The sequence below is a fragment of the Bos mutus genome, chromosome 10 (assembly GCF_027580195.1).
Source record: "Bos mutus isolate GX-2022 chromosome 10, NWIPB_WYAK_1.1, whole genome shotgun sequence".
Classification (NCBI taxonomy): Eukaryota; Metazoa; Chordata; class Mammalia; order Artiodactyla; family Bovidae; genus Bos; species Bos mutus.
Genome location: NC_091626.1, coordinates 50,941,734 through 50,968,483, shown reverse-complemented (window position 1 = coordinate 50,968,483; position 26,750 = coordinate 50,941,734). Strand labels below are relative to the sequence as shown.

General features: G+C 36.2%; 1 protein-coding gene across 15 annotated transcripts in view; it reads left to right on the top strand.

The window, feature by feature from the left end:
- The window catches only part of ATOSA (atos homolog A), an 85,232-nt gene that overhangs the window by 48,300 nt on the left and 10,182 nt on the right, over positions 1–26,750 (top strand). For 14 of the 15 annotated variants that reach the window (XR_011465657.1, XM_070377925.1, XM_070377917.1 and 11 more), the window contains 8 exons: positions 9,739–9,923; positions 10,802–11,004; positions 11,274–11,399; positions 12,186–14,031; positions 16,861–16,980; positions 20,049–20,128; positions 21,203–21,311; positions 24,442–24,600. Coding sequence is in view for 14 of the 15 variants with exons in the window: in XM_070377925.1 (XP_070234026.1) it covers positions 9,739–9,923; positions 10,802–11,004; positions 11,274–11,399; positions 12,186–14,031; positions 16,861–16,980; positions 20,049–20,128; positions 21,203–21,311; positions 24,442–24,600 (2,828 nt within the window). In the remaining variant the exon portion in view is untranslated. The remainder of the gene's footprint in view (positions 1–9,738; positions 9,924–10,801; positions 11,005–11,273; positions 11,400–12,185; positions 14,032–16,860; positions 16,981–20,048; positions 20,129–21,202; positions 21,312–24,441; positions 24,601–26,750) is intronic. The other variant, XM_070377918.1, reaches the window with a different exon arrangement.

Here is a 26,750-nt window from a genome sequence, read left to right as displayed (position 1 = left end):
GTCTGTGATAAGTTTGTTTACAGATCACTTGCCTTTTTCAGAATAGAATGCTGAGGATCAGTTTTAGCTTTGTTCTTGGCTAACAAAAACAAAGCATATTTTTGTATTTGAAGGTACTCTTCTTCTAGTGAAAATATTTATGTCACTAGTATTAATAAAATAATACTGTACATATAAAGTTGCTTTCATTTATAGCCACAGCCTCTCTTTTTTGCACTTGTCATTAAAGTTAACTTTCTCCTTTATTTTCTTCTTAAAGATTTCTCATAGTGTATAAATCAAATTGCACTAGAAATGAAAAAACCTAGATCCTGGTATGCAGCGGTATACATACAAGTTTGATAAAAAGGAAGTTAATGTCTTTTTACCTTTGTTCATTTGAAAGTAAGGTAGATTAGCTACATAATTTCTAAGATCTTTTACAATTCTAACTTAAAACAGAAACACTCAACACATACCTATGAGATTGGAGCATGTAAATGAGAAACCAAGAATATTTCAGAGTACTTAGAACCTCACTCATTAGGAAATTAACATCAACAGAATATTAAGTATATTTTTATAAGGAAATAGATGGGTTACTATAACTCTGGAAGTACTTGCAGTTTGGGAGAAGGTTGGCTCAAGTTAGCAGTACAGACTGTATATGGAACAGAGTGAAATATACACAGGTGGAGGTGAAATTTATGACCTTAGGATTGTGTGCCAGTACCCTGAAGTAACCATTCATGGCGTAATGGCTTACATAAGTTCTGGGAAAGAGTACCAAGTAAGTGAAAGATCAGAGTTAGGAAAGGACTCTTGTAGGAAAAATGGTCAGGAAAGTTCTTCAGAAAACTTGAGGCATATTTAATAGGTAAAAGAGAAAAGGTGGGAGTACAAGGTGAGAAATGAGTAGAGCTTGGTATAGACAGTAGTTTGGATAGAACAGGGTTACACGTAGGTAGCAGTAAAAGAAGAGATTAAGAACCAGAGCTGGAGCCTTAAGCGGACTCACCTCAGTTTATAACTTCTGGAGGCAGTGTTCTTATCAGAATCTGGCAGTGCACAACCAGAGTAGCTGGCTCTGTATGGTGGCCCAGGCCCTAGTGTCAGGCTTAAGCATTTATACTGGGTTTAATAGGCAGTTAAGGAGCCAGTAAAACAAACAAAAAACAAACAGAAAAATGTTGAGCTGAGAGGAATGTGGTGGAATGGCTTTTCAGGAAGATTAATCTGCACCAGTGTGCAAGACAAATAAGGGCCTGGAGTCCTAGACCATAGCTAGGAAATTGGTGTAAATAATAAGAATCTAACTTGGTAACTGTTTTGAGGTTGGTTGAAAAGGAAGGTTTAATTTCAAGAGACATTTGAAGAACAAATTAGTAAAATTCAGTTACTGGATTTTAGGCCCTGAAGAGGGAGAATCTCCTGCCCCTGTATCCAAGACTTAGAAGGGAACTTCTTTTATTCTCTTTTGGCATTTGGAGACAATTTTGTATGAGAAAGGATTCTACATGTGTAGTACTTATATTGTGATACATGAGTCGTCACTGTGTTAAGTGAGGACTAAGAAAGTAGGCTTTTGTGTTTATCATCTGTACCCTTCAGAATAATTGACAATATATGCCACATCTAATCTTCCATCATCACCATCTATTGAGATCACTATTGTCCAAGTCACCAATGACTTCCTTAATGTCAAATCCAGTGGTCATTTCTTTGTTTATGTTTTATTAGACCTCACTACTGTTTGAGATAGTTGACCACACCCTCCATGAAACATTTTTTTTTTCCTGGAACTTCCATTATACCATACTTGACATATACCAGCTCCTTTTGCTTGTTCATCATCTTCCACCAGATCTCTACTTGTTCGAGTGTCTCAGGCCTTTGTCATGAATTCTCACTGTGTGCTTCTGGGTGACTCTTCACTCTAAATGCTGTCCAAGTGCCAGTGTTTCCCAAAACTATCTCTAACCCTGGGAAAAAACCAACCTCCTAACTAGTATACCTACTCTGATTCTTTTTCCCTTATTTTGTTATTAACATATCTGTCAGGGCGATCATTTTAAAATGTAAATCAGATCATGTCATTTCTCTAGTTAAAACCATCCAACAACTTCCCACTATGTTTAGGATAAAATCTAATTTCCTTTCCCTAGCTTCAAAATCCTGTATGATGTAGTCGCTGACCACCATTCTTTTTTTTTAATTGGAGGATAATTACATTATTGTGATGGTTTTTGCCATACATCGACATGAATCAGCCACTGGTGTACATGTGTCCCCCATCCTGAACCTCCCTCCCACCTCTCTCCCCACCCCATCCCTCTGGGTTGTCCTAGAGCACTGGCTTTGAGTGCCCTACTTCATGCATCAAACTTGCTCTGCCCTGATCACCATTCTGAACTATAATTCTTACCACTTTTCCTCTCTGCTACTGCCATTCCATCCTTACTCACCTTCTTTTAGTTCCTGGGACATTATTGCTTCATTCCTACCTTAGACCCTTTGCTCAGAGTGCTCTTTCTCCCAGTTTTTTAATGGTTTTTTCCTTGTTCTGACCTTGGCTTAAATGTTATCTGCTGAGAAAAGCCATCCCTCAACAGTCAGTATAAAGCATTCACATAATTCCTCTCAGTTTTTGCAATTATAGTATAGCAGTTAACACCATCTTCATACCTACATACTGGCTATATCAACTGAGCCCAATTCTCTAAGCATAACCTCTTCTCCTAAATCTTAACACCCTTTCTCAGATTCATCCATATGTTTTTCATATTATCAATATAAGGTACTAGTTCTTACCTAATTATTTTTAAAAGTGCTTTTAAAGAGAAAAAAAGAAAGAAAACAAAGCAGAAAAGTATTTGAAACTTCTAAGTTCTAATTTCAACACCAGAACTAGTATGCCATTATCTATGTCTGTTGTTACAAATTCCTCTACTAAGTAACCACACTATTAATGTGATCTACTTAGCAGGGGTTTTACAAAACAATAACTAATTAATTAATGTATATGACACTATGTAATTCTTTTATTTGCATATTATTTTCAGCTAATAGGTTTTATCTTTTGTCTAATGCCAATCAGAGACTAGAAATTTATTTAAAATTTAGTTTGTGTGTTTGCTTTATAGGAATCTACACGTGTGCATATGTAATCCCACAAAGACATGATCATAACATTCTTTCTTTTGAGAGTTGTGTTTTCACTTATATTGTGGATAATCTTTCTTTGTCAAAAGTAGGTCTATATCATTATTTAGGTAAAACTTTACCACAGTGCCTTTTTAACCAGGGCCTTTTTTTGGACATTTAGATTGATTACATTTTTTGACTGATATAAACACTTTAATAAATACCCTTCGACATTCAATTCTGTTACTTGTTCTGTTATTTCTTTGGAATAAATTCATGGGAGAATCTTTATTCATATTACCAGATTGTTCACTATACGTTTGAAAGGACGTGATTTTTAGAGAAACTTTCTTTTTAGCAGTCCCCCAGGTGTTCTCATGCTTCATATTATTCCATATAGGAGGGGTGTGAAATCTACTACCTTGGCAGACTTTAGAAGTAAACTTAACAGCATAGACAGCAGCCCATTGATAGGAAGGACATTCTTCTTCCATTTCCTTTGGACAGAGCCTTGAAGTATTCTAGATTTCTCTTAAATCAAGGATTCAGATACCACCATTAAGTGTTTATGATAAGTTCTGGTTCAGAGGGACTCCAGTTAGATCCTCCCAAGAAGGAAATGGTGGTTCTGGCCTGTGCCCTGGGCTTTTTATGAAGTACTTAAGAGTAGAGATTCATAGACACTCAAGGTTGAAAGAACCAATGGATGTCTAATTCAGCTACCACTTGACAGCTAAATCCCTTCAGCTACACCTGGGCAATTATTTATCCGTCTGTTTGTGAGCATCCTTAGTGATGAAGAGTTTATTTCCCAGGTTAGCCTGTTTCACCTGTGGATCATTCTGATTGTTTAAGATTTTCCCAATGGGAAAATTATTTTCTTTGTTGGAGAGAACAGATGAAGAACTTTAAGATGGCTGAACTCCAGAACTAGAAGAGAGCGCCACTAAAAGGGAGCCAGTCTGGTCACAGCTTCTAGTCAGGCTGTGGTGTAAGCAGTATCCTCACTGAGGTCTTTGGGGGAGAGGGATTCGAGAACTATGTTTTAATTGATTGACTTCTATTCTCTAATGATCTGTCATTGATAGCCTGTGAAAATTTATAACAACCTTTCTGTTCAAAGTTATGTTTTAAATCAATTTATCTCTTTAAAAAAAAAAAAAGGCTAGTCGGTAAGCCTTTGCAGCCCATGTTTGTCTACGTTTGAAACTTTTTGTTTTTATAAAAGTAAATTGTTTACAGAGACCCCCAAAATTATACCTTGTTCTGGGATAATCTACGTCCTTAAGGTAGCAATTCATATCTAATGAATTTTCTTTAATATGTCATAAAATTTCCCAGTTCATTAGTCATATTCTTTACTACAGTAAACTCTATTGTATGGCAGAGGTTTTAGAAATTGAAATTATTAAAATTTTAATAATGCAACTTTTCTAATGACTATTGTTTAGTATTATCATTTGTTAAAATTCAGATACCCATAAGTTTTTCCTGACAAGTTCCTAAAGGCTGTCATCATGTTGTCACATGCATTTAGCTAGTATTTTATGTGTTTCATGATACCATTGTTAGTCCATATTATTCCTTGCAGTATTTTTTGTAATAGTTACATAGATAACTAATAGGTAACTACTGTCATCTCTAATCTTTGTTTGGCATTTTTCATATAGATATTTAATACCCTGGCTAAATTCAGTAAGCCTTCCAAAGGGTTTCAGATTCCAGTCATGGTTTTGGAGTATTTTTAGTTTGCTATTTGAGGAGGTAATGACCAAAACAACCAATTTCAGTCAAATATTAAATTATTCAAAAATGCTTTTTTCTAGCAGTTTGGTTTTTATAACTTTAAACTTAATAATTCTAGTATGTGAGTAAGTCATATCCTACTAGGCTTGTTTTTTGTTGTTGTTGTTTGTCTTATAGTAGGTCCTTACTGATTATCTATTTTAAATACAGCAGTGTATGCATGTTAATCCAAAACTCCCAATCTGTCCCTCTCCCCCCCACCTTCCTCCTTGGAAACCATAAATCATTCTCTAAGTCTATGAGTCTGTTTCTGTTTTGTAAATAAGTTCATTTGTATTATTTTTTTGGATTTCATATATAAGTGATGTCATATGATATTTGCCTTTCTCTGTCTGACTTACTTCAGTTCAGTTCAGTTCAGTTCAGTCACTCAGTCGTGTCTGACTCTTTGCGACCCCATGAATCACAGCACTCCAGGCCTCCCTGTCCATCACCAACTCCTGGAGTTCATTCAGACTCATGTCCATCGAGTCGGTGATGCCATCCAGCTATCTCATCCTCTGTCGTCCCCTTCTCCTCCTGCCCCCAATCCCTCCCAGCAGCAGAGTCTTTTCCAATGAGTCAGCTCTTTGCATGAGATGGCCAAAGTACTGGAGTTTCAGCTTTAGCGTCATTCCTTCCAAAGAACACCCAGGGCTGATCTCCTTTAGAATGGACTGGTTGGATCTCCTTGCAGTCCAAGGGACTCTCAAGAGTCTTCTCCAACACCACAGTTCCAAAGCATCAATTCTTCAGCGCTCAGCTTTCTTCACAGTACAACTCTCACATCCATACACGACCACTGGAAAAACCATAGCCTTGACTAGACGGACCTTTGTTGGCAAAGTAACGTCTCTGCTTTTGAATATGCTATCTAGGTTGGTCATAACTTTTCTTCCAAGGAGTAAGCGTCGGCTGCAGTCACCATCTGCAGTGATTTTGGAGCCCCAAAAAATAAAGTCTGACACTTACTTAACTTAGTATCAAAATCTCTAGGTCCATTCATTTTGCCACAAGTGGCATTATTTAATTTTTTTTTTTGGACTGAGTAATATTCCATTGTGTATATGCACCACATCTTCTTTATCCATTTGGAAGATGAATTATAATTTAAAAAATAGTATCACATATATATGAGACATTACTTAGGCTGTGGACCATCCTTAGTACTCACATGGAGTAGTTGACATCTTGGAATCACTCAGCATTTCATAGCTTAGGAGCAACTGTTCTGACATAATTTTTAGCTCTCCAAGATTACCCCACAGTTTGAGAGAGGGAAAAGGATGAGCCCAGAGAAATTTTCCAGGAGCTAAAATCATGCCATGTTGCCAGCCCATGGCAAAGCTGAGCTAATCTTGAAAACCCACAGAACCATCAGAGAAAAAAGGATGAATGGATTTCTTTTTATGTCTTTTGATTCCCTCTGCAGGACATCATGATTTAACTCACTGCATCTCAGGAGACCACAGGAGACCCTTGGCTTATGACCTAATTGGTTCCTAGAGGAAAAATAAAAGTTCAGACCTCTCTTTTATCCCCAGTTGGCACAATATTATAAATTATGGTCCTTTTCCTGGAAACAAACCCTGTACCACAAATATTGCAAAAATATATTATTAAAATATATGTTGAATGTATATTATTTATATTTATATTTTTACAAATATCTATTAGTATATAAAAGCAAAATTTGTAGCTACAATAAAAGAAAGCATGTTTGGGGTAGTTAGGGACTCAGATTCTGGAACCAGACTTATGTAGGTTCAAATATCAACTTTGCAGCTTCCTAGCAGGGTGATCTTGGGCAGTTATTTAATCTCTCTATGCTTCGATTATCTATAAAAATGGTGGTAATAGTTCCCACCTTCTAGAGGTGCTCTGAGGATTAAAAAAGTTAATGTATAGAAAGTAGTGAGAATTGACAATACCTGACAATATCATCAAGTATTGACTGCTATTTTATATGTTGTAAATGCTCATTTTAGGGAAACTTTTCGGAATGGCCTTAAACTACAAGTTCAATCAAGTTGGCTCTCAAGGTTCCTTCTTTTTCTGATAAGCATTCCTGAGGCTAGATATAGATGCTTATCATCATACCCCCCTCAAGGCCATTCACAATCAGGCTCCAGTCCTGCCTTTTCTATACTTTTTTTGTACAAATGCTCCCCTCAAGTTGTACTTACTCTTTCCTGGTTCAGCCCAACATCTGCCTCTTTTGCAAAATTTTACCAGTATTATCTGAACTTCTTTGGAATTTATTGTGTGCTTCAATGTTCCACTGTTTTAAAAATCATCTCTGAGTCAAACCGTTTGAGACTAGTAGCTATATGCAATACAACTTTGCGTTCCCTCGTCATCTACTTCGGGATGTGCTTAGTCACTTGTGTGCTAAGTTGCTTTAGTCATGTCAAATTCTTTGTGAACCTAAGAACTGTTGTCCACCAGGCTCCCCTGTCCATGGGATTCTACAGGCAAGAATACTGGAGTGTGTTGCCATGTCATTCTCCAGTGGATCTTCCTGACCCAGGGATCAAACCCAAGTCTCTTATATCTTCTGTATCAGCAGGCGGGTTCTTTACCACTAGCGTCACATCTTCCTGACCCAGGGATCAAACCTCCGTCTCCTGTGTCTCCTGTATTACAGGCGTGTATGTCTCCTATATGTACTGCTTAATTGGCAGAGATGAGAGAAAGCAGCATTTTTAAGACTGTACTATAAGTTGAATTTTGTGTGTGCATGTACACATGCATGCATGTCCAACCTGCATAGCAGGTTAACAGTTTTGAAAACTAACTGTACTTTTAAAATTGGAGGACTTGTAAGAAATTTAAAATTAATATAACTAAGTGAAACTTTTGCAGATTAGATTGTTGAAACTTCATAGGAACCAAAAAACATCACATTTCATATATTGCAATCAGGCCTGCATCTCCTGTTAGATAATTATGAAATGTCTTCCTCTGAAACTACTACTACTGTGTAACAAAGAAAAAGAAGAACCCTGTGGCTATGAATGTCCACATCACCGAATTAGGGCTATAAGAACTAGGAACTAGTTAAGGAATGGGAAAAGGAGAGAAAGGGAAAAACATACTTTTGGATCTGCCTCTTTTTCTAATATTTAATAATAGTAATAAAATATCTTAACTAAAAATATATGATGTAATAAGACATTTTAACCTTTTGGCTGTTGGCAAAGTTTTCTTCATGAAAGCTATTATATTTGACATCTAAAAATATTATTATCTTAAAGGATTTTTTGTTGTTGTTCAGTCGCTCAGTTGTGTCCAACTCTGCGACCTCATAGACTGCAGCACATGAGGCTTCCCTGTCTTGCACCATCTCTGGAGCTTGTTCAAACTCATGTCCATTGAGTTGGTGATGCTGTCAAACCTACTCATCCTCTGTCATCCCCTTCTCCTCCTGCCTTTGATTTTTCCCAGCATCAAGGTCTTTTCTCATGAGACGTTCTTCGTATCAGGTGGCCAAAGTATTGGAGTTTCAGCTTCAGCATCAGTCCTTCCAATAAATATTCAGGACTGATTTCCTTTAGAATTGACTGGTTGGATCTCCTTGCAGTCCAAGGGACTCTCAAGAGTCTTCTCCAACACCACAGTTCAAAAGCATCAATTATTCAGTGCTCAGCCTTCTTTATGATCCAAGTCTCACATCCATACATGACTACTGGAAAAACCACAGCTTTGACTAGACAGACCTTTGTTGGCAAAGTAATGTCTCTGCTTTTGAATATGCTGTCTAGGTTGGTCATAACTTTCCTTCCAAGGATCAAGCATCTTTTAATTCCGTGGCTGCAGTCCCCATCTGCAGAGGTTTTGGAGCCCAAGAAAATAAAGTCTCTCACTGTTTCCACTGTTTCCCCATCTATTAGCCATGAAATGATGAGACCAGATGCCATGATCTTCATTTTTCGAATGTTGAGTTTTAAGCCAGCTTTTTCACTCTCCTCTTTAATCTTCATCAAGAGGCTTTTTAGTTCCTCTTCACTTTCTGCCATAAGGATGGTGTCATCTGCATATCTGAGGTTATTGATATTTCTCCCGGCAATCTTGATTCCAGCTTGTGCTTCTTCCAGCCCAGTGTTTCTCATGATGTACTCTGCATAGAAGTTAAATAAGCAGGGTGACAATATACAGCCTCGACGTACTCCTTTTCCTATTTGGAACCAGTCTGTTGTTCCACGTCCAGTTCTAACTGTTGCTTCTTGACCTGCATACACATTTCTCAAGAGGCAGGTGAGGTGGTCTGGTATTCCCATCTTTTTAAGAATTTTCCACAGTTTGTTGTGATCCACACAGTCAAAGGCTTTGGCATAGTCAATAAAGCAGAAATAAATGTTTTTCTGGAACTCTCTTGCTTTTTCTGTGATCCAGCGGATGTTGGCAATTTGATCTCTGGTTCCTCTGTCTTTTCTAAAACCAGCTTGAACATCTGGAAGTTCACAGTTGATGTATTGTAGAAGCCTGGCTTGGAGAATTTTAAGCATTACTTTACTAGTGTGTGAGATGAGTGCAATTGTGCAGTAGTTTGAGCATTCTTTGGCATTGCCTTCTGTTGGGATTGGGATGAAAATTGACCTTTTCCAGTCCTCTGGCCACTGCTGAGTTTTCCAAATTTCCTGGCATATTGAGTGCAGCGCTTTCACAACATCATCTTTTAGGACTTGAAATAGCTTCACTCTTTGTTAGTGGATATAATTGAACTTGGGCTGTGGTATTAGTTTTTGTAGACGTTAAAAAATGAATTCTTATCAAGGATACCTTAAAGCAAGGACCCATCTTTCTTTCTTTTCTTTCTTTTAATACTAGATACTCTGGATGAATATTTTGAGTATGATGCAGAGGAGTTCTTGGTCTCTCTGGCCTTGCTAATAACAGAAGGACGAACACCTGAATGTTCTGTTAAAGGTCGGACAGAAAGTTTCCATTGTCCTCCAGCACAGTCCTGTTACCCAATAACTACAAAACATGAATGTAGTGACAAGCTGGCCCAGGTGAGAATTGTGTGTTGAATGCATTTTATCTGCCTTTTATATAAATTAGTTTAAATTCTGTCATCACCTTTATTACAATTATAACATTCACATTTAAGTAAAAAATTGGTTACAACATAAAGAAAAAGTATAGTACATAGCTTTTCGATCATCAGGTAAGTGTGCAGCCAATTTCATACCTTTGTCCACACACATCAGATTTAAGATGATCCTTGTTAACTATGAATTAGATTTCATTAGTTTTAGTCTCAGCCCTAGTTCATCAACTTTGTGTTCTTGTTTATTTATTAGATTTATGTTCATTATTATTTTCCCCATGTTAATGGGAGGATGCCTTTTGCTGTCATTAATGTTTCTGTATAATACTGTTAAAAATATTTATTTTGGTATGTAGCATATAATTTGCTGTAAAGATAGTTCTGCCAGTTAGTTTTTTAAGTGTAGTCCAAAATTTTAAACTTCTAAAATCTTGTCTATTTTGAGTGTTTAATGAAAATGAACTTTTAATATTTTGCTCTTAGACTGAATCTTTCATCTATAATTAATGATATCATTGACAGATGAGACAAGGCTGGGCCATCTTGAGGCCTGTCAGACATTGTGCATGGCAGTTATTTTTCCACAAAATAGATCAAAGATATCCTACCACAAGAAAATTTGCATCATAATTGTTAGCTACTAATCCCCACACTCTGGAGTTAATAGTGCTGATGCATTGTTTAATGAGGAAACCTAAATAGACAGACAAGGCTGAGGAAAGCCCTTGAATAGGCGACTCATTTTCATACAGATGTCTCCTTTACAGTTATACTTTTTGAATTGAAATATAAAATTGGATGGGCTATTGAGCCATTTTACTTATCTCCATCTTCTCCAAGTGTCGCCAAGCCAGACGAACTAGGTCTGAGGTCGCATTGTTGTGGAAGAATAACCTTCCAATCATGGTGGAAGTGATGCTACTACCAGACTGCTGCTACAGTGATGATGGGCCCACCACTGAAGGGATTGATCTAAATGATCCTGCTATTAAACAAGATGCGTTATTATTAGAAAGATGGATATTGGAGCCAGTTCCTCGACAGTAAGTTGACCTGAGATTGAAGTTGTCCCTGGTAAATTCGATTTTCCATTACTTTCTATAAATTACTTTAATAATATGTCTTTGAGTCCCTCTATTTATGTAGTAAAATTTACCTCTTTTGTACTTCTGTGACTTCAAGTGACACTTGTAAATGTACTCCCACACTCTTGAAAGCACATATCCTGAGTGATATATTTACCAGTTTCTTTCTAAAATTCAGTCATTTTATACTTGCCCACATTTAGATGATGCTTTTTTACTTTCCTCAGGAGTGGTGATCGATTTATTGAAGAGAAAACTCTCCTGTTGGCTGTCCGCTCATTTGTGTTTTTTTCTCAATTAAGTGCTTGGCTGAGTGTTTCTCATGGTGCTACTCCACGAAATATTCTTTACAGGTATGTCTAGGGCAGAAAAAGAACCATGCATATTCAGCTAAAGTGGTTAACTACTGAATGGTATTTGACCTTTTAAGCAGTTTATTTCCTTCATTTCTAAATGTAAGTGGATAAAATTTACTCAAGTTTTTCTCAAAGCAAGTTAGAGAAGTTTAGATATGATATGACTCAATATGAGTTTTGCTTCTTGGGTTAAATTTGGTGTAGAGTAGTTTTCAGAGAACTTTTAAGCTTACTTTGTAGAACCAACAATGAATTGATACCACCATTATAAATAAAGTGGAAAAACTTTCTGGGCTGCTGAATTTTCACAGTGGTAAACCTACTTAATTTTTAGATCTTGAAAACTGTAAACACACAAGCTGCTGAACAGCTGTCTTAACTGTCTCTTTAGGCAGGTAGCCATGAGATAGAGAGTATGTCTAAATCACCTCACAGAAAGCATATAATTATAACAGAATTAACTGAATTCATTTATTTAGTAGCAAATGGAAAGTTCCTTTTTTCTGTTTTGACAACTAATTTTGAATTACACTATTTTTTAACTTTAGTGCTTTACTACTATAGTGTTCTTAAAAAGAAGATTGTCTGTATTGCAGGCATAGTCTATTTATTTCTGTTGGTTTTGTTAGAGTGACATGCATGGTAAAGTAGATTAAAATAAAATCTCAATAGTAATTAGTGCAAACAAAGGTAAGTATATGACTGTTTAAAGTTTTAAAAATAATATATAATAATGATATGTTTTATAATCCATTGATTCCATTTTTTTCTGTGTGATTCTAGAATCAGTGCTGCTGATGTAGACCTACAGTGGAATTTTTCACAGACTCCAATTGAACATGTGTTTCCTGTTCCCAATGTTTCTCACAATGTGGCCTTGAAAGTCAGCGTTCAGTCCTTGCCCAGACAATCTAATTATCCAGTTTTGACCTGTAGTATTCACACTAATATTGGCCTTTATGAGAAAAGAATTCAAGAACACGAACTTAAAACCCATCAGCACCGAAATTCTACAGAAGCAGATCACTGTAGTACAGACAGTTCACAGCGTGTTTGCAGCAAACAAACTTGGACCATGGCACCTGAAAGCATAATATTACATGCAAAAAATGGCACAACTCCGGAATATAGTGCAGCTGTCAAAAATGTCAAGCTATATCCAGGCATTGGCAGTAAATCTGACTATGGAACATCTCAAGGCAATATTTTAGGCTTCAGTAATATAGGAGAGAAAAAGTCACATGAAACATCAGTGAGAACTTTAAAATCATTTTCAGTGGTTGATTCCAGTGACTCTAGTCGCCAGAGTTCCTGGCAGTCAGTTGGTGAGACTAATCCTTTAATAGGCTCTTTAATTCAGGAGCGGCAAGAAGTTATTGCAAGAATAGCTCAGCATTTGATTCATTGTGATCCAAGTACTTCCCATGTTTCTGAACATCCACTTAATATGCAAGAATCTAGTTCACTTAATTCAAAACTTTTCCGTGTTTCACAAGAAAATGAAAGTGTAAGAAGAGGTAAAGAAACATTCTCTGTCTCTTTTGGCAGTCCAGAGCTCACCTCTTCAGAAGACACCAGTGAAGGGAAGATTCGAGTAAAACCAGAAACTCCTCGAAATGGCACTTGCATCTCTAATGGTCTTCATTCTTGTCAGTCTGTTGGTGAGACTAATCCGTTGATAAGCTCTTTACTCCAGGAACGGCAAGATATCATTGCAAGGATTGCTCAACACTTGGAGCATATTGATCCAATGGCATCTCACATGCCCCGGCAATCATTCAATATGCAGGACTCCAGTTCAGTTCCTTCTAAAGTATTTAGGAGTTCCTATGAAGACAAAAATTTATTGAAGAAAAACAAGGATGACACTTCTGTTTCCATTTCTAATACAAAATTTTCCTTGTTAGATGACATCAGTGAAGGGAAAAATTCAATATCTAATAAATATTTTAGTTCTTTTAATTGCAACAGTAAAGTCAAGCCTTCTTTGCAACCTCAAATAAGAAGAAATCTGTATAAGGACAATCCTAGTGAAATCCAAGGTACGTTTCAGCAGACACAGAACAAAGCTACTGGTTTAACGACCCCTTCAAATATATCTCACTGCAAAGAAAATAACTTCGATTTGACAATCAGGTTAGAAAACACATGTTCTGAGTGTCAATTTAAGAAGCAAGAAATTAACAATGAAATTGATAAAGAGTATTCAAATTGTAACAGTATTGACAAACAGGTTTGCACAAATAAGTATAAGGACAAAATAATAAATGAAAATTATAATCCAGAATCTTTTATCAATCACCAGTGTGATAATTCAAAAAAAAATGACTCGAAAGTAAAAGTTACTGTGTTGGAAATGTCTGGATATCTGAGTAAACATGAAAACGAGTGCTCAAATAAAGACCCAAAAAGGCCTAAGCCATGTGAACAAAACACTCAACTTAATAGTATAGAAAATTATCTCATTAAAGATAGTGAAGGTTTCAAATGCAAAAAGCTAGACCAATTAAGAAACGAACAGGATAAGAAAGAAGATCCGATTGATGAAAACTCTCAAAACTGTTCTCAGAGAAAGAATATAAAAGACTGTTTGTCCACATGTGAACGACTGAAAAATAAAGAGGTGTTGGTAAGTAATATATAACATTTCAAATATAATCCTCAAATATTTGTTATGGTTTGAATTTTGTTTACAGAAGATCTTGTTATAAAGGCCCAAGGTGCCCGTTGTCTATAGAGCAGACTATCTGGCTACAGAACTAGTATTAACATGCTTATACATAAACCACCCCCTTAAGAGCAAATGCTAGGTAAATTCTTCCTCTTGTCCTTTTTTGTTTATTTCAATACTGGAAACAGTTGCTGGAGAGTAAAAAGGAGTCAGAAATGAAACTTGTATTATTAGTTAAATGTGTTATTTGTTAGCAACTCTGGCCCATTATGAGCAGAGTGCCCATTGTGTTACGCCTCTGCTCAACTAAGGAATATCTAGTGAAATCACTGATCGGTAGTCAAAATAACCTGCATTCCAGTCCTGACAAATTTGGTCCTTGAGTGAAGCTAAATAAATCACTCACTTCTCAAACTTCCAGTCTCCTCAATTTTAAAGTAAGAATGATGAATCTCTTTTGCTTATAGTTGTGGTAATAATTGTAGATTTTTAAACATTTTTTAAACTTTTACTTTACTGCATAAATCAGACATACTTAAGTTAGTTCCATTTTATTTGTCCACCAAACCACTTTTTAACTTTAGAAAATTATTATTAGACTTAAATTTCCTTTGTTTCTCTAAAAAGCATTACAAATTTATATCTCAGTTATATGGAAAACTACTTAACTGCCTTGATCCAAATCTGAATGACCTTGGTTCATCTTCTTTATCAGGCAGATTAGTCTTGTTGGACATTAGAGTCTTAAAATTATGCCATGTTTCCTATTGCTGTTTTTCAACAGAAGATTTCCTCTCCTCTAACACATGGGTTTAATCAAATTTCAGTTTCCAATTTACTAAAATGTTAATTGTCACAAAAACCTACCCTGACCTTAAGAATACTAGCTTTTCATGATCCTTTCTGGTACGTTATAGGGAGGCTTACTTTGACCATGGTATTTTTCAAGCCACTACGATTAGTTTTTTTCATGTTCTTACTTTAAATATCCAAAAAGGCAATGGCAACCCCTTCCAGTACTCTTGCCTGGCGAATCCCATGGACAGAAGAGCCTGTTAGGCTGCATCCATGGGGTCACTAGGAGTCAGACACGACTGAGTGACTTCACTTTTACTTTTCACTTTCATGCATTGGAGAAGGAAATGGCAACCCACTCCAGTATTCTTGCCTGGAGGATCCCAGGGACGGGGGAACCTGGTGGGTTGCCATCTATGGGGTCGCACAGAGTCAGACATGACTGAAGCAACTTAGCAGTACTTTAAATATAATTATATAGCCTTTGCTATGGAGAAGGCAATGGCACCCCACTCCAATACTCTTGCCTGGAAAATCTCATGGACAGAGGAGCCTGGTAGGCTGCAGTCCATGGGGTTGCTAAGAGTCAGACATGACTGAGCGACTTCACTTTCACTTTTCACTTTCATGCATTGGAGAAGGAAATGGCAACCCAAAAGCATACCAGCCTTTGCTATGTGCCTAGGCACTCTTATGAATGTTTTATACATGTTGGCTTACTAAATCCTTTCACTACCATGTGAGATTAGGTGCTGTTACTAATTCAGGTTTGCAAATGCAGACTCTAGGCCTGGAGAGGTTATATAACATGCCCAAAGTAATAAAGCTAGGAAATGATAAAGCCAGGACCCATTAGTTCTTTCTGGTTTATATTCATGTGTTTTCATGAATTTTTGATTTCTGAGTATGCTGCTGCTGCTGCTAAGTCGCTTCAGTCGTGTCCAACTCTGTGTGACCCCATAGACGGCAGCCCACCAGGCTCCCCCATCCCTGGGATTCTCCAGGCAAGAACACTGGAGTGGGTGCCATTTCCTTCTCCAATGCATGAAAGTGAAAAGTGAAAAGGAAGTTGCTCAGTCGTGTCCGACTCTGAGCGACCCCATGGACCACAGCCTACAAGGCTCCTCCATCCATGGGATTTTCCAGGCAAGAGCACTGAAGTGGCGTGCCATTGCCTTCTCCCATTTCTGAGTATAAACTTGCATAAATTCTTAAGAACTAGTCTATTTCTTATATCACTTCAAAAACATGGTACTGTGACTGTGTTAAGTATATTTTAAAATTCACATTTATATTCTTGTATCATGCACTAACTACCAAATTATATTTTCTGAGGAGGGCTCTTGCTATTGACATAGTTTTGTATTCTAGAATATTGTACTAATTTTTTTTTATCTGTGAGAAGTTGTTTTTTTCACAAATAAAAGAATTTAATATTAGCTTACTAATGTTAGACTAAGTATAAAATACATTGACCTGGCATGCTGCAGTCCATGGGGTCACAAAGAGTCAGACACAACTGGGCAACTGAACAACAAGGCATACATTAGACATACTTTCTTTATTTGAGTTCATTCAGCATCTTAGAAAAAACTCTTAAACTCTGTTTTCTAATGAAAGTGTATATAATTGTGTGTGTATGTGGTCTTCCCTTGTGCCTCAGATGGTAAAGAATCTGCCTGCCACTGCAGGAGATGCAGGTTCTGTCCCTGGGTTGGGAGGATACCCCAAAGAAGGAAATAGCAACCCACTCCAGTATTCTTGCCTTGAAAATCCCATGGTCAGAGGAGCCTGGCAGGCTATAGTCCGTGGGGCCGCAAAAGAGTCAGACACGGCTTAGCGACTTAACAACAAATAATGAATATGTGTGTGTAGATAGGTTTATAGGTCATTAACTTTACCACCGAGGATGTAATAACTCAGTACATAATAAGAATAAGTCTAAAAACAAAAAACTTAAATGTTACTATTAAAATCTAATTCTTTTCCTAGCAGAGAACTATACCACTTAGACACTCAAGTGTCTGGCAGAAACATAATTTTCATTCCTTGGATGGAACCTCAACCAGAGCCTTTCATCCTCGAACTGGATTGCCTCTTCTTTCCAGTCCTGTAAGTGTTTTTCTCCTATTTTTTTTCTTATTATGTAAAATGTTTGCAAATAATTTTATCAAAATTTTAATTGAAAAATTTTTAATTTAAATACTTCAAAATAAATTTTTAGTGGGAAATCATTTTACCTTTTGATATCCTTAATAGCTAAATGTTAATATGGAAAAAGGAAAAGTGGATAAAATGAATTTATTATGTTATGATTATAAAATTTCTCTGAAATTCTTAATGTCCAGCATATTAATTCTTACTAAATGTAAGGAAAATAAGTGTCAATGTATTCTTTATAGATAGATTTGTGTTATAGTACTGAGCCTGGTTGACACCACCAGCTGAATCATCTGGGATTCAGATTTGTGGCTGTCTTTGACTTAGGACCTGTACAATTAATCATCTTATTTTGAGATATAGAGGTTTCCCCTTTCTACATTTACAAATAAATTTATAGATCTGAGTGTGATGGTTAAGAGCCTTGTTTTGAAGTCACACCAACTATTCTCTAGCTGTGTGACATTAGTTGAGAAATATTATTTCTCTGAGCCTCAGTTTCCTCATCTGTAAAAAGGGAGTGATAATGTCTGCTTTAGTGTTGGGAGGATGATTAGTGTCATTCCTGACATATGGTAAGCATTTGACAGTCACTAGTGCTGCCATTTCAGTTAAACTAGAGTTAAGCTGTTATTTTGCTACTAATGTAAAATAATTTTTGTTTTTATGCAAGTTTTTAAAGTAAAGGCAAAGCATATGTTTAAAAAATAATTCTTGAATAAGAGATCTAGATTTAAATTGTAACTAGGACCTTAGGTATTTGTTTTACAGAAGTTGAATTCCAAACAATATAAAATAATCCCAAATATTTGGCCTACCTATGAGGTGCTTTCAAAATACCCAAGTTATCAGGAAAAATACTTGCATCATCCTGGTGTAAAGACCACTACGAATTCTGTTCAATATGGTGGACTGAGTTGATACAAGATCCTTCCTCTTTCCTAAAAACAGAAATACTGGATAAAATATAACACAACTTCTAAATACATAATATAGTGTATGAGCAGGAAAGATACATTTCCAAATACTAACTAGGGGTGAATTAATTATGGCTTTCCAGAATATCTAAATCTAATATAGTGCTAAGGTTTAATGTTCCTGCTGGGTCAGGAGTCAGGTCTATACTGATCATAGCTGAGACCTAAAACCAAACTCCATAAAGCCAGAAACAGAAGAGGACTGCCATTCTAGAAATGGGAGAGAGGAGGGGAAAAAAATCACCTATTTAATTAAAAGGTACAACAGGAAGGTATAGATTAGATGGGAGAAGAAGCCCCCAAAAGAATTTGGACCTAAGCCTAAATCACCCCGAGGTAGGGGGCTCAAAATGTGTGCTATATATGAGAAAACATGAGATTATCCCACATCTATAACCCATGGCACCAAGGATTTATTTTCAACAATAGCTCCTGCTAAAGATTATCTCAGGGGAATTAAAATTACAAAGCACCTTAAAAGAATCAATAGGAGAAAGAAGTAAGGGAATTTATATTTAGGAATCTTGTTATTAGAGCAGCATGAAAGAGAATTAAAAATAATTCTTTGTAAAATTTTCCAGGATATAAAAGAAGATAAAGACAGGGAACTGAGATAAGAGCACATGTGGAATTGGGAAAATAGAAATGAAAAATATAATTGAAGTGTACACATATGTGCACATACCCATATACATGAATTAAATGGTGGACTGAAATCATCTGAATAGAGATTTAATAAATAGATAGACACATGTTAAGAAAGCACCTGGAATAAAGTGCAGAAGGAAAGACAGATGGTACAGTATAAAAGTGGCCTGGAGGATAAAATGAAATGTTCAATATAAGCCTAGTAGAAATTCCAAAAGGAAGACTAGATGGAATAAAGAAAATGCAGTATTAGAAGAAATGAAAGTAGAAAATGTTCCTGAATTGAAGACATGAGAATTTGGATTGAATATTTCACATTAAGTTCTGACTCCAAAATATAGCATGGTATACTTGTACAACTCTCAAAAATATTGAGATTGTTTAGACTTTCAGTATGATCTGTTTCTTAATCACAAATTAGACCAATCACTCAGATACTTTAATACATATTTAACTTTAATTTTAGAGACAAATTCATCTAACCTGCATGTTGTATGTGATTTTACCTTTTAATTTACACTAGGGTCTTTGACTTTTAGAGTATTTTGAGCTAGTTGGTGGTTTGTCTTAAATGTAATTTGGTATACAATAGTGATTGAAAATCCGAAATAGTATTTTTCAAAACTATTCTCTGTGAAGCCCCAGCCAGGGTTCTTAGAAATGTGCACTGGAGTAGGGATAGGTAAAGGAGCAGTGGAGTTGCTAGGACCCCAGGCTCCCATCACCATTTAATTCTTTTCCCCCCTTTTATTGTAAAGCTATAAATCATTTATTGCTACCACATTCAATACAGAAGTATGTAAAGTAAAAAGTAAAAATCTTTTTCTATATTAAGATTACATGTAAAATTTGGTTTTTGAGAAAACTGGTTCTGATTCTTTCTTTCTTTATTTGACTACACTGGGGTCTTAGCTGTGGCATGTAGAATCTAGTTCCCTGACCAGGGATCAAACCCAGAGCCCTGTATTGGGAGCCCAGAATCTTAAGACACTGGACTGACTACCAGGGAAGTCCCTGGTCTGGTCCTTAAAAAGTCAAAAGCTAGGGAATTCCCTGGTGGTCCAGTGATTTGGACTTGGCACTTGCGCTGCAGTGGCCCTAGTTAATCTCTGGTCAGGGAACTAAGATCCTGCAAGCTTCGAGGTGTGGCCAAAAAAAAAAAAACCAGTAAAAGTGCTTTTATTAATCATTTGTTTATTTTTTAACTAGTTAATAAAATGAAGACATAGGGACAATATGTAATAAAAAGGGTGATTTTAAGTACACTATTAAGAGAGAAGTATTATTTTTAAGACATGCTTAACTTTCATTTGAAATTTGTTTGATCAATTCAAGAAAAAAATACAGTCTTTTGAAATTCTTTTGAAACCTAACAAGTGATTATTTTAACCTTAGGTTCCTCAAAGAAAGGCACAATCAGGTTGCTTTGATCTGGATTCTTCATTCCTGCATCTGAAAAGCTTATCATCTAGAAGGTATTTATCTTAAAATTCATTTGTGTATATGAAATAGTATTACACAAAATTCTAGCCTTTCATAGTAAATGATGTTGATTCTGAAAATCAAAATTTTAACAGGAATCTTATTTTTCAGTTTATCATTTTCAAGATGATTTCACACATTCAGTTATTAAAGATGAGAGAGATCAAGACAATGCATAGCTAACTATATAATGGCATCATAATAAACAAACACTTGACATTGGTTTTAACATTTAAGTGGGTTTGTCTGCTTCTGGTCATTCACCTCCTCCTTTGTCTTATACACCTTTGCAAAACAGCCTTGGCAGTTTGTTCCATTTTGACAAATAATACTCGCATTATATTCCTTAGTCACATAATTTTGCTTTGTATTCTAGTTCTTAACTTAAAATGAAGATTGATATAGAAGACTGCATTCAGTTCAGTTCAGTTCAGTTCAGTCACTCAGTCGTGTCCGACTCCTTGCAACCCCTTGAACCGCAGCACGCCAGGCCTCCCTGTCCATCACCAGTTCCCGGAGTGTACCCAAACTCAGGTCCATTGAGTCGGTGATGCCATCCAACCATCTCATCCTCTGTCATCCCCTTCTCCTGCTACCTTCAATCTTTTCCAATATCAGGGTCTTTTCAAATGAGTCAGCTCTTCGCATCAAGTGGCCAAAGTATTGGAGTTTCAGCTTCAACATCAGTCCTCCGAATGAACACCCAGGACTGATTTCCTTTAGGATGGACTGGTTGGATCTCCTTGCAGTCCAAGAAGACTGCATTACACTACTATATGTTTCCAGTAGATGCTTCTATGTGATATGTTATAAATTCCACCTTGAAATCTAGGATGCTTTATATATATTCTTTATCGAATACAATAACAAAGATTATAAAATCAGGAATTTAAGATATTTCATATCTTAACATTTGATTACATTAAATTTTTATTATGAGAGTTTAAGTAAAATTGATCAGATCTTCCTAAGTTAGTTTTGTACAAAAGTAAGTTAGAAAACATTGTTGTTAATGTGCCTATTTGCTGATTTGTTCTTTTTTAATTTTTTGTTCTGTTTTTAAATAGTCCTCAACCATGTTTAAACATTGAAGATGATCCAGATATTCATGAAAAACCACTTCTGAGTTCTAGTGCTCCACCTGTAACAAGTCTTAGTCTCTTAGGAAATTTTGAGGTAATGTTTTTTAAAACTATTTTAAGAGTTGATGTTTCTTAACCTAGATCCATGGTGCTATATCATTTGTTTTTGAAAAGGAAATAAATAGATTATATTTTTCTAAAGCCTTGAAATCACCTTCTTTCCTTCCTTTCCTATTTTTCCTTTTTCTTTTTTCCTTTTCCCTTTCCTTTTCATGACAAGTGAAGTAGGGAGATTGTTGGCAGTGATAGCTTACAGTTGGGTAGCTGGTGGGAAGAGATGGAGCACATAGGTGAAATCAGGTTGGATGGAGGTATCCATTACTCTACCTGGAAAATAGACTTGACCACATCTTATCTGGTAAAACTGTCTCTGGGATCCAGAAGGGATTGATGATGGGCTGATAGAAGCTGATTCATCATCAAAGGAGGTTGATTTTCAAAATCAAATGATTCTTTTTACTATATTTGCAACTTCTCTGTAAATCTAAATTTATTCTAAAATAAGATTATTTTTAAAAAGTCAAATGGTCTCTCATACATGTGCTGCTTTATTTAATGACTGTTGTACTTGAGATCAAGTATATCAAGGGTTTAGTTGTCTTCAATTAGAAAAGTCTTAAACATTGTACTTGTAAATGACATTAAAAGTTTTTTATTGAAATATAATTGATTTACAATGTTGTATTAGATTATGCTATATAGCAAAGTGAATCAGTTGTAAATATACATATATCTACTCTTTTTTAGATCCATTTCCCATATGGGTCATTACAGAGTATTGAGTAGAGTTCCCTGTGCAGTACAGTAGGTCCTTATTAGTTATGTTTTATATATAGTAGTATGTATATATTAATTCCAATCTACCAATTTATCCTGCCCCACTTAACCCCCTGTAACCATAAGTTTATTTTCTACATCTTTAACTCTTTCTGTTTTGTAGATAAGTTCATTCGTACCCTCTTTTTAGATTCCACATCTAAGTGATATTATATTTTATTTATCTTTACCTGACTTACTTCACTTAGTATGATAATCTCTAGGTCCCTCCATTTCGCTGCAAATGGCATTATTTCATTCTTGTGACTCAGTATTACTCCATTGTATGTATGTACCACATATTCTTTATCCAGTCCTCTGTCGATGGACATTTAGGTTGCTTCCATGTCCTGCTATTGTAAATAGTGCAACAGTGAATATTAGGGTGCATGTATCATTTTGAATTATGGTTTTCTCCAGGTAAACCAGTGGGATTGCTGGGTCATATGGTAGCTCTATTTTTATTTTTTTAAGGAACCTCCATACTGTTCTTCATAGCAACTATACCAATTTACACTCCCACCAACAGTGATTTTAAAGAATTCCTTGGCAGTCCAGTAGTTAGGACTCCCTGCTTCCACTTCAGGGAGTAGGGTTTCAATCCCTAGTCAGGGAACTAAGATACCGCATGCTGTGAGGTACAGCCAAAGAATAAATGAATGATTTTGTATGTATTTATAGGTATGTGTGTATGTGTGTGTGTATATATGTATATAGGCTTCCCTGGTGGCTCAGTAGTAAAGAATCCACCTGCCACTGCAGGAGCCGTGGGTTCAATCCTTGGGTCAGGAAGGAAATGGCAGCCCACTCAAGGATTCTTGCCTGGGAAATTCCCTGGACAGAGGAGCCTAGAGGGCTACAGTCCATAGGGTCTCAAAAGAGTTGGACATGACTTAGCAACTAAACAACAACAGTGGGTGTATATATATATATGTGTGTGTGTGTGTATATATACATATGTATGTTTGTATGTATATATATGCATGTAGGACAGAGGAGCCTGGCAGGCTACAGTCCATGGGGTCGCAAAAGAGTTGGACACGACTTAGCAACTAAACAACAACGATGGGTGTGTGTATGTGTGTACATATGTATGTTGTATGTATGTATATTTATGCATGTATAAAAACATATCCTGAAGAAGGACATGGCAACTCACTCCAGTATTCTTGCTTGGAGAATCCTATGGACAGAGCAGCCTGGCAGGCTACAATCCATAGGGATGCACAGAGTCAGATACTACTGAAGCAATTTGGCATGCATGCATGCATAAACACATATATAACCACCCATCACCTTGTTCAATTTGCTTATTAATTTTGTTCATGGGGGCAGATTTTTGTATGTAGATTTCCAAATCATCTAGAAATAGGAAAGGTTTTATTTTTTACTTTGTAATTTGTATGCCTTTTATTTCCTTTTCTTGTAGTTTTGCACTGAATAGAGCCTAGCATGCATGCTAGTATATTCATTTAAAAATCTAAAATCAGAGACTACTTTAGATCATTGACATGGTCTTTTTGACCATGGAACTTGAGAATTGCTGATGTCACTTTCAAATTTAGACTCTTGAGGGCTTGGAGTGTTTCTTTTCAAAGAATTATTGAATCAAAGAAATGCTACTCACGTTTCATGATGTATGCATATATGTGTTGATACACACATATATATATATATGTAAAAGAGAGCTTGTGAAAAGATTTACTTTTTTCTCATACCTGGGCAGATAAATATTAAATAACAGTGGTTTCCTCATTGAATGAACTTGGGAGAGATGAATAAGGCGCTTCCCTACTGCTTTTATTTATATACTCTTAAATATTTTTCCCAACGTGTATTTGCTGTTTTTTAAATTAAACTGAAAAATAAAACATATGTCACGTACAACAGTTTTTAAGAAGCACTTGTTTCTCAAAGCTGAGTACTTGACTTTCTGTTTTGATGCAACTTCTGTAACATAACCTGTTAACAAGCTTTCAAGTGCTTCTCTGTGGCTAACACTAGGAGTATACTCTGTGAGGAATAAGAAAATTTGTAATATTATACTTGCTCTGGTAGAGCATATTTTTCTTCACAGAGATAAGAATAACTTATTACACAATTATGTCTAAACAGTGGTTAAGTTTAAAGATAGTTCTATGTAGATTGGAATAGTAAGGAGGCCAAACTTTATATGATTGATGTGAGAGGAAATTGATTTCTGGTCAGATGAACTTTTGAAATGAGGGCATGGCAATGGCAGTGACCACTCTCCTAGTGCCAGAAAGGGTAGTAACATATTGCTTTAAATAGAAAGAATGTGTTAACTTTTAATTATTTCTTAAAATTTATTTTATCTTATCTTCCAGGAATCTGTCTTGAACTATCGTTTAGATCCTCTTGGCATTGTCGATGGCTTTACTGCAGAGGTAGGGGCAAGTGGTGTCTTCTGCCCCACCCATTTGACTCTTCCAGTTGAAGTGTCATTCTACAGTGTTTCCGAGGATAATGCTCCCTCTCCTTACATGGCAAGTATTTTTCAATTGTCTTCTGCTGAAATCAACCATCTTAATGACAAATGCCTTTAAGTTTAATGAGATTTAGTACTGCTTTGGTGCAATGCTTAAAATATAAAAACCATTTCCTAAGAGGGGATTGAGGGCCAAATAGAGACAAATATGCCAAAACAACACCTTACAGCTTCTTTCTGAGCAAGCTCCAATGACAGATATCTTCTCTTGTATTTGAGATGATGCTGAAAATTTACTTGTTTTTATATAATTTGAAAAAATGATAAAATTCTGATTAATGACACTGTAATTCCATATCTTGCTGAGTTCACACAAATTCTTAAGTTCTTACTGTGCACTCTAGTCCTATCAGTGTTGCCTTCACTATGATCCTCATCTCAGTAGAGTTTAAATAAAGATTTAGTGACCTATGTTTTCTGTGAAACCGTTTCACTCCCTTTCTCCTGTTTGGTTTATCTTTGGACCATTTTTTTTTTTCCAATCCCAATCCTAGGATTCCTAAAACAGACGAGAATACTATATTACATAGTTTATTTCTTTAGCTCTGTATGTGGTCTTGTGTAGTTTCTTGAAATTGATGGATAAATTGGCCCAGACCCAGGGAATGCCAAGGGTGAGACTTTACACCAGAAGCTGCCTGGTTTCCTGAGGCTCCGACTTGAGAGCTTCTAGTAGCACAGCCCTGCTGTTCAGAGTTAGGGAAGAATGAGTAATCTGTGCAGAGTACGTAAACTGATTTACGACAATTAGCCACAAATGCAAGCTATTCTGAATCTACCATCAGGACTGCAAATGAGTTTGCCTGCTTGCTAAATACGGCCAATAACATCAAGTAGAAATGAATTTGGACTTCTCTGGTGGGTCAGCAGTAAAGAATCTGCCTGCAGTATAGGAGACCTGGGTTCGATCCCTGGGTCGGGAAGATCCCCTGGAGGAGGGTGTGGCAACCCACTCCAATATTCTTGCCTGGAGAATCCCATGGACAGAAGAGCCTGGTGGCTACGGTCCATGGGGTTGCAAAGAGTTGGACACGACTGAGTGACTGAACAACAGAACAGGATTTTTTAGCTCAATGGGCATGAATTTGAGCAAACTCCTAAAGATAGTGAAGGACAGGGAAGCCTGACGTGCTGCAGTCCATGAGGTCTCAAAGACTGAGTGACTGAACAACAACAAGTTTCTTTAGAATACTAGCTATTTCTGACTCTGTACCAATGTTTTAGTGGAGAGTAAAACACCTCTGGGGAATAAGAGCAGCGTCTTGAACCTTAAAATCCTATAATTTTATCTTTATCATTTTTTTATTCCAGCAGATTTGAGGATAAAATAATCCCTCAACTGCAAAAATGATACCAGGTCCTGCTGTGTGATTACTGTCAACCCCTTTCCAAAAGACAAGTCAGTGGCTACTAATACAAGTGTTTAAGAAGTTTATACTGATGGTATAAAATATGGAGTCAGATCAGGGTTTTTATGTTAGGCCTTACTTTGGGAAATACAAATTTCAATAGACATAGAAATATATATTTCTGGTCTTCCTATTTGAGTTTCCTAGCTTATCACCTGATCCAATTTCTTTCTTTCCTTCTTTCTTTCTAATATCCTTCTCCCCCCATCTTCTAGATTCTCAAGGACGTTAGCAACAGTGCCTTTTGTTATGAATAAAACCTATGAAAAGGGAATTCTATTATGTATCAGGAGTCTGATATGTGTTTCATGCTTTAATCAAAAAGCACAACGATATGTAATCATTTATTCAAGGTTTTCTTTTTTTGATAATAATTACATTTGTGAGTAATAATTGTGAAGATGCATAACAATGATTGTTACAAAAAACAGGCTCAGTTCTTCACAAACCTGCCCAGTTATCATATACACCAAATGATATTCACTTAACATAGAAAGATATATCCACTTTTCAGTATAATTTTGAAAAAATAACAATTTTAGATAATGGAAAATATCATTGAAATATCATTAAGATAAGCTCAATATCAAAAAAATGTGCATACTGAATGCTTACAGTATTAGAATACATCTATAAAGATGCCCATTTTGCTTTACTAGAACATCAAGGAGTCTCATTAGTTTCACATATTCTGTTGGCACATACTAATATAGAAATGGAAAGATAAGGTCTAAGGTCA